This window comes from Salmo trutta, chromosome 5, assembly GCF_901001165.1.
Source record: "Salmo trutta chromosome 5, fSalTru1.1, whole genome shotgun sequence".
Taxonomy (NCBI): domain Eukaryota; kingdom Metazoa; phylum Chordata; class Actinopteri; order Salmoniformes; family Salmonidae; genus Salmo; species Salmo trutta.
Genome location: NC_042961.1, coordinates 44,241,213 through 44,255,844, shown reverse-complemented (window position 1 = coordinate 44,255,844; position 14,632 = coordinate 44,241,213). Strand labels below are relative to the sequence as shown.

Here is a 14,632-nt window from a genome sequence, read left to right as displayed (position 1 = left end):
GGTCCAAGCATAACTCAAAACAACTACAGTGTACGACATGCATACGTTGCAGTGCAGTGATATTCTAAAGCAAATCAATGCCTAGGTACATCCCTGGCCATGACCCCACTCTCCAAGAGTGTCTCAGGGGGAGTTGGGACATTTCCATTTCACACTCGTACAGGTTACCCACTTGTACATGCAGTGAAACAGGACAAATATAGGCACCCCCAATTTGACCTTTGATGTCATTCGGGGTCTTCTCATTGGTTCAAGATGCATCAGCATGGATCTACTAGTCAATAGCATCATAACATATTCAGATGAGGGATAGGTATGGCGGGGGTGAAAGACGTACGGAGGGTAAACAGGCTAACAGACTGGAGCTAAACATGTAGCCTCACACACTGAGAGGAACCTCAGAATTCCCAAGTGGGAATGTTTACAAGGTAGAACTCAAACTTCCACTGAGCACGGCTACATGCACACAATAATGTGATTATTGTGGACAGACAGGTTAATATAATAGTTTGTTTAAATGTTTACATGCTATGCAATAAGAACGATTTCCCGAATAATCCTGTTTACATGGACACAACTGAAATCAGGCTACTGATGGGACTTTTACTAAATGCAGAAAATCACCAATCAGAATAAAACAGTCTACCACAGTGACCATGTTATTCTTGGGAATACTTTTTGACATATAAAGTTTGTATGTGAAAACTATTTATAAGGATGCATACTCAATTCACTCGCACATAAGAGGGAGGCTTGCGCTACCCGGTGCTGGCACATGTGCAGATCAAATACACTGCCGGAACGCTGATTAAGCGGTTTACATGTCCTAATCATTTGAAAGATTGCTCAGAAATCCAGGTGTTTTAATCGGCGTATGCTTACTTCGATTATGACCGTACGCCGATTAAGATAAGCAGAGTAAGGTGTTTCACGTGACTAATGCCACACTCGACCTTCTGCCATAATTAGTTTCATATTCAATTATTAGTGTGCATGTAAACGTACTGTGACTCAACATTATGGGATACGTTTGTTCTACTCAACCCTCAACCGCCTGGCTATGGTTTCTAGACCAATACCAGATCGCTAACTGCGGCCAAAAAAAGCTTCACATACCTCCCACATAGACTCCTGTACCTTTTAACAAGACCTTGGAAAATATTCCCTTAAAATTCCCCATTGATGCGGTCATCGGTTATTGTAGCCTTGGGTAAAAACATGGCTATTAATGGTCTGGTTATTTTATCTGCATGAAGCCATTGCGGAGCAATAAATCATCAGAGGTCCATAACACACGGGCCGAGAGCATTTCCTCTGAGTCTCGGGGGAAACCGCGGCCGATAGGATTCCAAAACAAGACTCTGCGCTGTGGCAGGAACAACGAATTTCCGCGTGCTCACTCAATCGTTCCGACGCATATTCAATATTGACAGAGCAGAGTAGACCACCTCAATAAATGTCTTTGCTGCCAATTGACACGGAGGCAGAGAAAGTACAATAGGCCTAATCCTCTCTGTATTGCTCCCCTCTAGCTTTCGCTCTTACTCTCTGCCTCATTTATCTTTAAAAAAAAGTAATTGTTCTCTTTCTAACACTCATAGCTTATTGCATAATGTTTACTCCCCTTACAAACACTAGATATTGTTCTGAAATGAAACACTAAGAAATATCTGGTGTGTGAAACAAGCTCGGATTGGATTCTGTCATAACTGCCCCTAGAAAAGCTTTACAAGCCTGTAATAAATAAAGTACATTCCTGTCTAACATAGCACTTCCCTAAGCTTTACTATGCAATATATAGTACGAGTAATGGGTTTGGTTTAGGACTCACCTCACACATTATACTGAAAGGAAGCTGTCTTGTCAAAGAGTATGTGTAAAGTGAAACGTGATTCTAGATATTGATTGACACAAGATGAAAGGCATAAATTACACTTGGTATTCATTCTCCCATGGTCAGAGCTTTTAGGAAATATCAGAATATTATGAAAATGTTAAGACTCACAATCTTTCCAAAGTAGACAGCCCGATAAAAGATCCATTCTTCAGTTCCTGAATTTTGTTGTTGCTTAAAATCCTGAAGAAAAAAAAGATGTGTCAATTTAATTTAAAGAATTCCTACAAATGTACAGCAGCTTTCAGCAGTAATTAGTATTAGCAGAATTGTAACTCAACTACATTTCACATACTAAAACGTGCTCATCACCTAACAAGAATGAGTCTACTTTGGACATTTGAAATTCCTTCGACACTGAAAAAAAGCCCAGCTCTAGTAATCCCATCCTATTGTACCTCAACCCTCCATTCATGGAATGTTCTCTAGCGCCAGAAAGAGGCCAGGGAAAAACAACTTTATCTTCTGCCCACCATGGTCTTTCATGATGCAAAACTGGTAGCATATGTCTCTACAGGGTACAATTCATCCAGGTTGGTGAGATGTGATAAAGTCGGTGGTTGCATACTTTCCGTCAACCCTCTTCCGCTTTGATGGTTAAAGGTATGATAATTTGATCCAAAGTGGCGGTGACTCACTTTGAGATTGTTTCCAAAATGCCACAAGAAGTAATTTGATGTAATGCTATATGCTTGATCGTAGACAACGGCAGTTCAGGTGTCTTGTCTTGACCTTCGATAATGATAGACGCATTGGCAACCAGGCATTATCTTTTTATAGGGGCTAGATCCACAAGTCACTGGTATTGCTAAATCTAGGTTCAGACTAGTCCTGGTCGTGGCAACAATGACTCAATGAAAGTATGCAGAATTTGTCTGAGAGAAATCTGATCTCTACATATGGTAAGACGCATCACCTCTATATACTATCAATCAGATAACAGAAAAAGCATTGTACAAAGTGCTTAAGTATTGTACTTATTGACCCCTTATGAATTTGAGAAAAGATGCTATCAGGTAATCAACTTTGTGAGTGCCAAATACATCACCAGGAGCACGCTGCCTGCCCTCCCGGACATTTACAGCACCCGGTGTCACAGGAAGGCTAAGAAGATCATCAAGGACCTCAGCCACGACCTGTTCACCCAGCTACAAGGCGGAGACCGTACAGGTGCATCAAATCTGGGACCGAGAGACTGAAAAACAGCTTCTATCTCCAGGCCATCAGACTGTTAAATAGTCACCACTAGCCTGGCCTCCGCCCAGTACCCTGCCTTGAACCTTAGTCACTGTTACTAGCTAGTTACCACCCAGTACTCTACTCTGCACCTTAGAGACTGTTGCCCTATGTATATAATCGTCAAAACAATGGTCACTTTAATAATGTTTGGATACAGCTTTACACATTTCATACACTACCATTCAAACGTTTGGGATCACTTAGAAATGTCCTTGTTTTTAAAATAAAAGCAATTTTTTTTGTGGATTAAAATAACATCAAATTGATCGGAAATACAGTGTAGACATTGTTAATGTTGTAAATGACTATTGTAGCTGGAAATGGCTGATTTTAATGGTATATCTACATAGGCGTACAGAGGCCCATTATCAGCAACCATCACTCCTGTGTTCCAATGGCACGTTGTGTTAGCTAATCCAAGTTTATCATTTTAAAATGGCTAATTGATCATTAGAAAACCCTTTTGCAATTATGTTAGCACAGCTGAAAACTGTTGTTTTGATTAAAGAAGCAATACAACTGGCCTTCTTTAGACTAGTTGAGTATCTGGAGCATCAGCATTTGTGGGTTCAATTACAGGCTCAAAATGGCCAGAAACAAAGCACTTTCTTCTAAAACTCGTCAGTCTATTATTTTTCTGAGAAATGAAGGCTATTCCATATGAGAAATTGTCAAGAAACTGAATATCTCATATGCTGTGTACTACTCCCTTCACAGAACAGCACAAACTGGCGCTAACCAGAATAGAAAGAGGAGTGGGAGGCCCCGGTGCACAACTGAGCAAGAGGACAAGTACATTAGAATGACGCCTCAAGTCCTCAACTGGCAGCTTCATTAAATAGTACCCACAAAACACCAGTCTCAATGTCAACAGTGAAGAGGCGACTCCGGGATGCTGGCCTGGATGTCCTTTGGGTGGTGGACCGTTTTTGATACGCACGGGAAACTGTTGAGCGTGAAAAACCCAGCAGCGTTGTAGTTCTTGACACATTCAAACCGGTGTGCCTGGCACCTACTACCATATCCCATTAAAAGGTATATTTTGTCTTGTCCATTCACCCTCTGAATGGCACACATACACAATCCATGTCTCGATTGTCTCAAGGCTTAAAAAAAATGTTTTAAGCCGTCTCCTCCCCTTCATCTATAGAGATTGAAGTGAATTTAACAAGTGACATCAATAACAGTTCATAACCTTCACCTGGTCAGTCTGTCATGGAAAGAGCAGGTGTTCCTAATGTTTTGTATTCTCAGTGTACATTGACTACCTCAACATCTTTCATTGAATCAGATGGTTCATTTATCACAAAACCCTTTGATATTGACAATTACAAAGTAGGCAAACTTAGGTATGAAATAATTGTAATTTTGAATTCTGTAAAGTTAGTGTGGGTGAGGTAGAAAATTACTGTTGTCCATCAATAATGAGAAACCACCTGGTATTGACAACTTAAATGGAAAGCTACTGAAGATGGTAGCACACTATAGTGGCACTCCTATTTGTATTTTTTCCCCCTCAGACCTGGAGGGAAGTCAAAGTCATTCCAATACCCAATAATGGTAAAGCACCCCTTACTGGTTCTAACAGCCGGCCAATCAGTTTGCTGACGACTTTTAGAAACATTTTGTAAATGTTTTATTTGACCGGATACTATTTATCTGCAAACAAATTAAAAGACTTTCAGCATTATTATAGAGAAGGGCACTCAGCATGCACTGCACTGACACAAATGACTGATGATTGGTTGAAAGAAATGTATAATAAGAAGATTGTGGAAGCTGTACTGTCATTATTGACCTTAACCTTGCTGAAAAAACTTGTGTTATGGCTTTTCAACCTCAGCTCTGAATCCACAATATGGCAAGCTATGTAATAGAACATAGAGGGTTTTCTTTAATGGAAGCTTCTCTAATGTTAAACATGTAAAGTGTGGTGTACCACAGGGCAGTTCTCTTGGCCCTCTCTTTTTGATTTTTACTAATAACCTGCCACTGGCATCAAACAAAGACTGTATCTATGTATGCTGATGATTCAACCCTATGCGCATCAGCAACCACAGCTAGTGAAACTGCAAACCTGCAAACAAGCAGTTGCAGTCAGTTTTAGAATGGGTGGCGAGTTATAAACTACTCCTGAAAATCTCTAAAACTAAAAGCCCTGTATTTGGTACAAATCATTCCTTAAGTTCTAGACCTCAGATGAATCTGATAATGAATAATATAGTGTAGCTGTTAAGCAAGTTGAGGAGACAAAATTACTTGGTGTTGCCTTGGATTGTAAACAATCATGGTCAAAACATATTGATTCAATGGTTGTAAAGATGGGGAGAGGTATGTCCGTGATGAAGAGATTTGACATCACACTCCACAAAGCAAGTCCTCCAGGCTTTAGATTAATCTTATCTTGATTGCCTAGTCTTATGGTCAGGTGCTGCAAAGAAGGACCTAGTTAAGCTGCAGCTGGCTGAGAACAGAGCGGTACGTGTTGCTCTTCACTGTAATCAGAGGGATAATACTATGCATGCCAGTCTCTCTTGGCTAAAAGTAGAGGAGAGACTTACTGCATCACTTCTTTTTATAAGAAACTTTGTTTTGAAAATTCCAAATTGTTTGCACAATCAATTTACACACAGCGCTGACACATACACATACTCCACCAGACATGCAACCTTGTGTCTTTTCAGTCCCCAAATCCAGAACAAATTCAAGAAAACGTACAGTATTATATAGAGCCATGATTGCACAGAACTCCCTTTCATTTCATATTGCTCTAGTGAACAGCTAAAAAAACAGATAAAGCAACACCTCACGGCACAATGCCACTCCCCTATTTGACCTAGATATTTTGTGAGTATGTACTGATATGTGCAGGTGTGAAAGTATAATTAATTTCTTCCTGGAACAGGACCTCCTAAAAATTGTATGGGCCTAATCATAGAATTGCTATTAATTCAATAGGATCTCTGTGGGCCTAGTCGTAAAAGATTTGTCATTTAACTTTAAAAACCTATTACCTTTTTTTGTGTGGCATAAACACAACCAGTCGTGATGTTCTCATCTGATTGTCAAACAATCACTTCAAAAAGGGCTCCTTTACTAGGCTACCCCCGCACGTTCATCCACTTGAAATATATTTCCAGCCTCAAAACAGTTGTGAATGGAAAGAGACATCTGTTTCTGTCTACGTCTAGTCTAGGACACCAGTCTAGTTACACAAAACACCAAAAAGTGTAATGACATTTGGAGATTGTTATTAAGCCAGAATTTATGCATCCACACGTGTCTTTGTGTAGGCCACTCATCTCTGCCTTGGCAAAATGTCCGCGTTCTCATCGAACCACATCGCATTTTGGAGCATACGCTATACCACCCGTTTTCAAGTCCATTCGCTCATTTTCCATTCCTCTGACATGCGGTAATGATCAAAAGTGGTGTAATGGCCTACAGTTTTTGACATTTTGTTTTTATTATTGTGATTAACTCATGTACCGGACCGCCTTACCCCTGGCTATGTGTGACGTTTTCATTTTAAGTAGGTCTTCCCTTGAGCTGTTCTTGTCTATTTATGTTCTGCATTATGTCACGTTTCATGTTTGTGTGGACCCCAGGAAGAGTAGCTGCTGCTTTCACAACAGCTAAATGGGGATCCTAATAAAATACAAAAAAAAAAAAAGTGATACATTTTATGAAAGTCTCTATTCAAGGGTGAAAAACCCTTGAATGCTAAAATGGGAGAAGCCTCGCAGAAACCATACTATCGGGGAAATTAGGGTTTCAAACTTCAATTACCAAAGTTTTTTTAAATGGTGGCTTCAGCCAAAAGCATCAATTAATAGAGTGTCCAATCAACAACAAAAAATGTTTTGACCAATGGGTAAAATAATGGTGTAGATAATCCTCTAAGAAAACCAATGGTCCAAACCGCTTGTCTCTATCATAATCCGTTCAAAAGTTAAGTAACCATCTGTCTTATGTAACCATAGCAAACGTAACATATAATACGAAATGCTCTGAGACCAGGTTGGATTTTTGACCGTTCTTTTTTCTCTGGCCTCTGATTTAGTCACCCTAATTCCGGCCATCCTGCAAGGGTAAAAACTCTTAAGGCACTGTGAAGCAGAATTCACCAAGCGTTGGATTGTTCACCCACTAATAGGGAACGTGAGCTGGGTTTAGACCGTCGTGAGACAGGTTAGTTTTACCCAATTACAAAAACAAAAGGAAGGTGGTTGGTCGAGGTGGATGGGTGGGCGTATAACATAGAGTTCGAATCGCATCACGGACAACTTTAGCATTTTAGCAACTTTTCAACTACTTACTACTACTTAGCATGTAAGCGAACCCTTCCCCTAATCTTAACCCCTAACCTAGTCACCTAGCTAGAATTTGTAACGTATAAGTTTAGCAAATTCATAACATATTTAACGTTTTGACAATTAGTAATATGTTGTACAAACTCATAACATAATACGAATTGTAATTCTTAACATATCACACAACATGGGTGATAGACATCCACAAATTAATACATACCATATGAAACGTAACATACTGGATCATACTAAATGGAGTGTTTCGCATTAACGTACAGAATAGTAAAAAGAGCTCTGAGACCAGGTAAAAAATTCAAAAGGAAAATTGCAGTGTCAGCTAGGCTGGATTCTGTGCAAGAATTAAGGCTACTGGCTACCTGACAGGCTCACTTTCTCGTTAAACTCGAATCCGCAGGAAATATAAAGATAGAGGTAAGACAGATATCAATTGAGACATGACATGTAGTATTTTCATACTTTATTATATGCTTCTCATATCAATTACAAATTCCTGTTCTTTAGAAGAAGATTTCTCACAAAAACAAGCGTCTCTCTGGAATGTCAACGGAGCACTGAGCGTATTTTTTATTTTCAAAGCCTTTCACATTTAATTCAGCTCATGTCATGCAAATTTTGCAACCCGCTGAAACAATTTTGAAGACAAACACAAAATGTAAAATCCTCAAAAAAAACTGCACCGCTATGTCAACAGAGCTTGGTGTTTATTATCGGATGTATAAGGTGAAGATTTCCAACTTTTTAGATATTTTTTTTTTTTACATTGTTAGAGAATGACCACACTGAACGATTCAGAACATTAATAATTATTTGTCTTGGTAAAAATGTATTTTATAGCATAAGGAAGTGAATTTATATCACCAAAGTGCTTTTTCACCCAAACTGGGTAAACTGGACACCCTACAATTAACAGTCATTGGTTTACTCTGAAAAACATTGGTCAGAGAAAATGTCCTGTGACAGAAGCAGTGTCATACATGTCAGAAGAAAAGCAAAGAGCAGGAAGAATTTTGGCCCCAAAATACACTTTCTTCCCCTTTCTTCAGATTTTTAATCATGCTAGTCACCTTTCACAGTATAGTATGTTATTCAGTAGTATGTTAACATCACTATTCAATTACTAAGCCTTTGGAGGAAGAGGGTGTGAGAAGAGGGGGGGGGGCAGAACTGGCTTGTGGTCGCCCTATTTTTTGGCTTTCTAGAGGGGATGTGCCGGGTCACACACACAACCAGTACCCAAAACCCCCAGCCAGATTGGAGTCATTAAAGGGTGTTGAGGGCTAGCTTTATTACAGGGTTGGCCGGTGGAGACTCATTCGATATTTTCTCTTCCCTGCTAAAAACCCCTCAGAGAGGGAACACAAACAGTTCCTGTGTTTCATGGCTGGCCCGTGCAGACTTTTCTCTGTGCTGAAACTCCAGATGTCGGGGCTTGGCGAGGAACGAGACTGCAAAGTCTATCACAGCTCTCGACACGTACTGATGATATAGGCAGAGCCACAGGGGCATCGCATAAAGTGCTCGGGTCGAGAAAATCTCATTTGCATTGAGGAATAACTGGTTTGACTGATTTATATAGCCTATTTGATTGCTATATTATATGGTTTAGGGAGGGATGGTCTAAAAACGCAATTCCATTGTGAATAAATAATAAGTAAAGTACATGAATGATTTTTGCACTGATGATATTGAGCACAAAGATGAAAGTAAGCAAGTAATGCTCTAAATGAATTACGTTTATATATTTATATATATATAAAAAACTGTGCGTACATTTATAACTTCGAATACACAAGTTCAATATATTCTCTCTCACAGGACCTGAGTGACATGTAGGCACATCCAGATCCAATTACAGCTTTGTTTATCCACAAACATCCCTGCTATTTTCTTAGAAAACGGCATAAATAGGTATACACTGGATTCAGAATTAAAATCAGCACAGCTACATTACAAATACACACAGACTGTTCGGAATTCTTCAAGTCCGTCTAGATAAATATGCACTTCTAACCTTGTGACTCTCCCGACTGTCAAAATAAATCTGTGTAAAAGAATTCTCCTGAGTCATGAGCTCTGTTCTCGCTCTTCTCCTTCGTCTCTCCCATGACTGGTGTGTGACCTCCGTGAAGGGAGCTGCTTAGCTTCCAGGACTGCAGAAAAACTTGCATATAGTTTACCATAAACAACTACCTCTAAACAGCGGGTGTTTAGAGTTCTGTTGACCACTCATAATATTCACATCTTAATTGAGACAAGGGTTCTGCATTGTAGATGAATAGAGGAGCCTACGATGAAGAACAGATAGTCAACCTGTGCTGTAGAATCGATTCTGAAAAGTACGTCAAAGTAGGCCTATAGACTGTGGTGTTTAATATGTGAAAGTACAGTTGAAGTCGGAAGTTTATATACACCTTAGCCAAATACATTTAAACTCAGTTTTTCACAGTTCCTGACATTTAATCAGGGTAAAAATTCACTGTCTTAGGTCAGTTAGGATCACCACTTTATTTTAAGAATGTGAAATGTCATAATAATAGCAGAGAGAATTATTTATTTCAGCTTTATTTCTTTCATTACATTCCCAGTGGGTCAGAAGTTTACATACACTCAATTAGTATTTGGTAGCATTGCCTTTAAATTGTTTAACTTGGGTCAAACGTTTTGGGTAGCCTTCCACAAGCTTCCCACAATAAGTTGGGTGAATTTTGGCCAGTTCCTCCTGACAGAGCTGGTGTAACTGAGTCAGGTTTGTAGGCCTCCTTGATCACACATGCTTTTTTAGTTCTGCCCACAAATTTTCTATAGGTTTGGTGGTCAGTGCTATGTGATGGCCACTCCAATACCTTGACGTTGTTGTCCTTAAGCCATTTTGCCACAACTTTGGAAGTATGCTTGGGGTCATTGTACATTTGGAAGACCCATTTGCGACCAAGCTTTAACTTCCTGACTGATGTCTTGGAGCAGTGGCTTCTTCCTCGCTGAGCGGCCTTTCAGGTTATGTCAATGTAGGACTCATTTTACTGTGGATATAGATACTTTTGTACTCATTTCCTCCAGCATCTTCACAAGGTCCTTTGCTGTTGTTCTGGGATTGATTTGCACTTTTCGCAACAAAGTACGTTCATCTCTAGGAGACAGAACGCGTCTCCTTCCTGAGCGGTACGATGGCTGCATGGTCCCATGGTGTTTATACTTGCGTACTATTGTTTGTACAGATGAACGTGGTACCTTCAGGCATTTGGAAATTGCTCCCAAGGATTAACCAGACTTGTGGAGGTCTACAATTGTTTTTTCTGAGGTCTTGGCAGATTTCCTTTGATTTTTCCCATGATGTCAAGCAAAAGTTTCAGTCTCTCGGTCCCAGCTTTGACGCACCTGTAATGACCTCGCCGTCTGGATGATATGGGGTGAACAGGCAGTGGCTCTGGTGGTTGTTGTTCTTGATGATCTTTTTGGCCTTCCTGTGACATCGGGTACTGTAGGTGCCCTGGAGGGCAGGTAGTTTGCCCCCGGTGATGCGTTGTGCAGACCTCACTACCCTCTGGATAGCCTTACGGTTGTGGGCGGAGCAGTTGCCGTACCAGGTGGTGATACAGCCCGACAGGATGCTCTTGATTGTGCATCTGTAAAAGTTTGTGAATGTTTTTGGTGACAAGCCAAATTTCTTCAGCCTCCTGAGGTTGAAGAGGCGCTGTTGCCCCTTCTTCACCACGCTGTCTGTGGGGGTAGACCATTTCAGTTTGTCCGTGATGTGCACACAGAGGAACATAAAACTTCCCACCTTCTCCACTACTGTCCCGTCGATGTGGATAGGGGGTGCTCCCTCTGCTGTTTCCTGAAGTCCACGATCATCTCCTTTGTTTTGTTGACGTTGAGTGAGAGGTTATTTTCCTGACACCACACTCCGAGGGCCCTCACCTCCTCCCTGTACGCCATCTCGTTGTTATTGGTAATCAAGCCTACCACTGTAGTGTCGTCTGCAAACTTGATGATTGAGTTGGAGGCGTGCATGGCCACGCAGTCATGGGTGAACAGGACGTACAGGAGAGGGCTGAGAATGCACCCTTGTGGGGCCCCAGTGTTGAGGATCAGCGGGGTGGAGGTCTTGTTTCCTACCCTCACCACCTGGGGGCAGCCCGTCAAAAAGTCCAGGACCCAGTTGCACAGGGTGGGGTCGAGACCCAGGGTCTCGAGCTTAATGACAAGTTTGGAGGGTACTATGGTGTTAAATGCTGAGCTGTAATCGATGAACAGCATTCATACATAGGTATGGGTTAGGGCAGTCTGCATTGTGATTGCGTCGTCTGTGGACCTATTGGGGCGGTAAGCAAATTGGAATGGGTCTAGGGTGTCAGGTAGGGTGAAGGTGATGTGATCCTTGACTAGTCTCTCAAAGCACTTCATGATGACGGAAGTGAGTGCTACGGTGCTATAGTTGTTTAGCTCAGTTACCTTAGCTTTCTTGGGAACAGGAACAATGGTGGCCCTCTTCAAGCACGTGGGAACAGCAGACTGGGATAGGGATTGATTGAATATGTCCATAAACGCATGCTCTGAGGCCACGGCTAGGGATGCCGTCTGGGCCGGCAGCCTTCCGAGGGTTAACACGTTTAAATGTTTTACTCACGTTGGCTGCGGTGAAGGAGAGCCCACGGGTTTTGGTAGCGAGTCATGTCAGTGGCACTGTATTGTCCTCACAGAGAGCAAAGAAGTTCTTTAGTTTGTCTGGGAGCAAGACGTCGGTGTCCGTGACGGGGCTGGTTTTCTTTTTGTAATCTGTGATTGACTGTAGACCCTGCCACATATGTCGTATCTGAGCCGTTGAATTGCGACTCTACTTTGTCTCTATACTGACGCTTAGCTTGTTTGATTGCCTTGCGAAGGGAATAGCTACACTGTTTGTATCCGGTCATGTTTCTGGTCGCCTTGCCATGATGAAAAGCAGTGGTTCGAGCTTTCAGTTTTGCGCGAATGCTGCCATTAATCCACAGTTTCTGGTTGGGGAAAGTTTTAATAGTCACAGTGGGTACAACATCACCGATGCACTTGCTAATAAACTCGCTCACCGAATCAGCGTATACATCAATGTTGTTGTCTGAGGCTATCCGTTACATATCCCAGTCCACGTGATCGAAGCAATCTTGAAGAGTGGAATCAGATTGGTCGAACTAGCATTGAACAGACCTGAGCACGGGCGTTTCCTGCTTTCGTTGCTGTCTATAGGCTGGGAGCAACAAAATGGAGTCGTGGTCAGATTTGCTGAAAGGAGGGCGAGGGAGGGCTTTTTTTACCCGTTGCAGAAGTTAGAGTAGCAATGATCCAGAATTTTGTCAACCCGGGTCACGCATTCGATATGCTGATAATATTTAAGGAGCCTTGTTTTCAGATTAGCCTTGTTAAAATCCCCAGCTACAATAAATGCAGCCTCAGGATATGTGGTTTCCAGTTTACATGGAGTGTAATGAAGTTCTTTCAGGGCCGTTGAGGTGTCTGTTTGGGGGGGATATACACGGCTGTGATTAAAATCGAAGACTCCAACCTAAGTGTATGTAAACTTCTGACTTCAACTGTAGCTGGCTCCAACGGCATTTGATTCTCAATACATACACTGAACAAAAATACAAATGCAACATGTAAAGTGTTGGTCCCATGTTTCATGAACTGAAATAAAAGATCCCAGAAATGTTCCATGTGCACAAAAAGCTTATTTCGCTAAAATGTTGTACACAAATTTGTTTACATCCCTGTTATTGAGCATTTCTCCTTCACCAAGATAACCCATCCACCTGACTGTTGTGGCATACCAAAAAGCTGTTTAAACAGCATTATCTCTAATGCTCTCTAAAATGTGCAGTTTTGTCACACAACACAATGACACATATCTCAAGCTGAGGGAGCGTGCAATTGGCATGCTGACTACAGGAATGTCCACCAGAGCTGTTTCCAGAGAATGTAATGTTCGTTTTTCTACCATAAGAAACCTCCAACAACATTTTAGAGTATTTGGCAGTTCATCCAAACAGCCTCACAACGGCAGACCACGCCAGCCCAGGACCTCCACATCTGGCTTCTTCACCTGCGGGATCGTCTGAGACCAGCCACACGGACAGCTGATGAAACTGAGGGTTTGCACAACACAATCATTTTTGCACAAACTTTCAGAAACCACCTCGGGGTAGCTCATCTGCATGCTTGTCGTCCTCACCAGGGTATTGACCTGACTGCAGTTCGGTGTCGTAACCGACTTTAGTTGGCAAATGCTCACGTTCGATGGCCACTGGCACGCTGGAGAAGTGTGCTCGTCACAGATGAATCCCGATTTCAACTGTACCGGGCAGATGGCAGACGTCATGTGGGTGAGCGATTTGCTGATGTCAACGTTGTGAACACATTGCCCCGTGGTGGTGGTGGTGGTGGTGGTGGGGTTATGGTATGGGCAGGCATAAGCTACAGACAACGAACACAATTGCATTTTATTGATGGCAATTTTGAAGCACAGAGATACCGTGACGAGATCCTGACGTCCATTCTCATGCTGTTTGATGGGAAGAAAAAATTACTTTGAGAAGCTCAACAGCACATTAGTGGTGGTCATTTAAGACAATCAGAAATACTATCAGACGTCCCCAAATGGGCACATTTATAGGCCTACATTTGCGCACAGCCCGGGTAGCCTAGGCGTGCATCTATATGCGCAATCAGGTGTGCGTCTTTATTCAACATTGACAGGAGGGATCCAAAAAAAGGCCATGAATAAATTAACAAAACTCACAAATGGAATGAAATAAACCAAAAGTTGTTCCTCACAAGTGTTGCATAGGTTGTGAGCTCTGCAAACAACGTGTCCACTCCAACAATGAGAATGGTAACCGACTGTAAATAATAATAATAATAATAATAATAATAAATAGAATACATTAACAGAAATTACCGTAACCAAACAAGCATTATGGGAATTAACGGTAAATGAACTACTGGTGACATACAGAATGTAGTGGGGAATTGAGAGACACTAACAATCAAAGGGCAAACAGTTCACACAATGAAGTTACGAAACAATGAATGTGCACTGGCAGGAGGAAGGACATTCTGGAGAGACGTGCCTTGTGCATCTTAGCCAAACTCCCCCGTTCCATCCCTGCGGCCTCCACAATTGATTATTCTA

General features: G+C 41.6%; 1 protein-coding gene across 2 annotated transcripts in view; it reads right to left on the bottom strand.

Annotated features, from left to right (window-relative positions):
- adgra3 (adhesion G protein-coupled receptor A3) overlaps window positions 1-14,632 on the bottom strand; it is a 55,260-nt gene that overhangs the window by 29,527 nt on the left and 11,101 nt on the right. Inside the window, exon 2 of one of the 2 annotated variants that reach the window (XM_029753774.1) lies at window positions 2,006-2,077. In XM_029753774.1, coding sequence (XP_029609634.1) covers window positions 2,006-2,077 — 72 coding nt within the window. Of the gene's footprint in view, window positions 1-1,116; window positions 1,789-2,005; window positions 2,078-14,632 lie in introns of those variants that run through there. The other variant, XM_029753775.1, reaches the window with a different exon arrangement.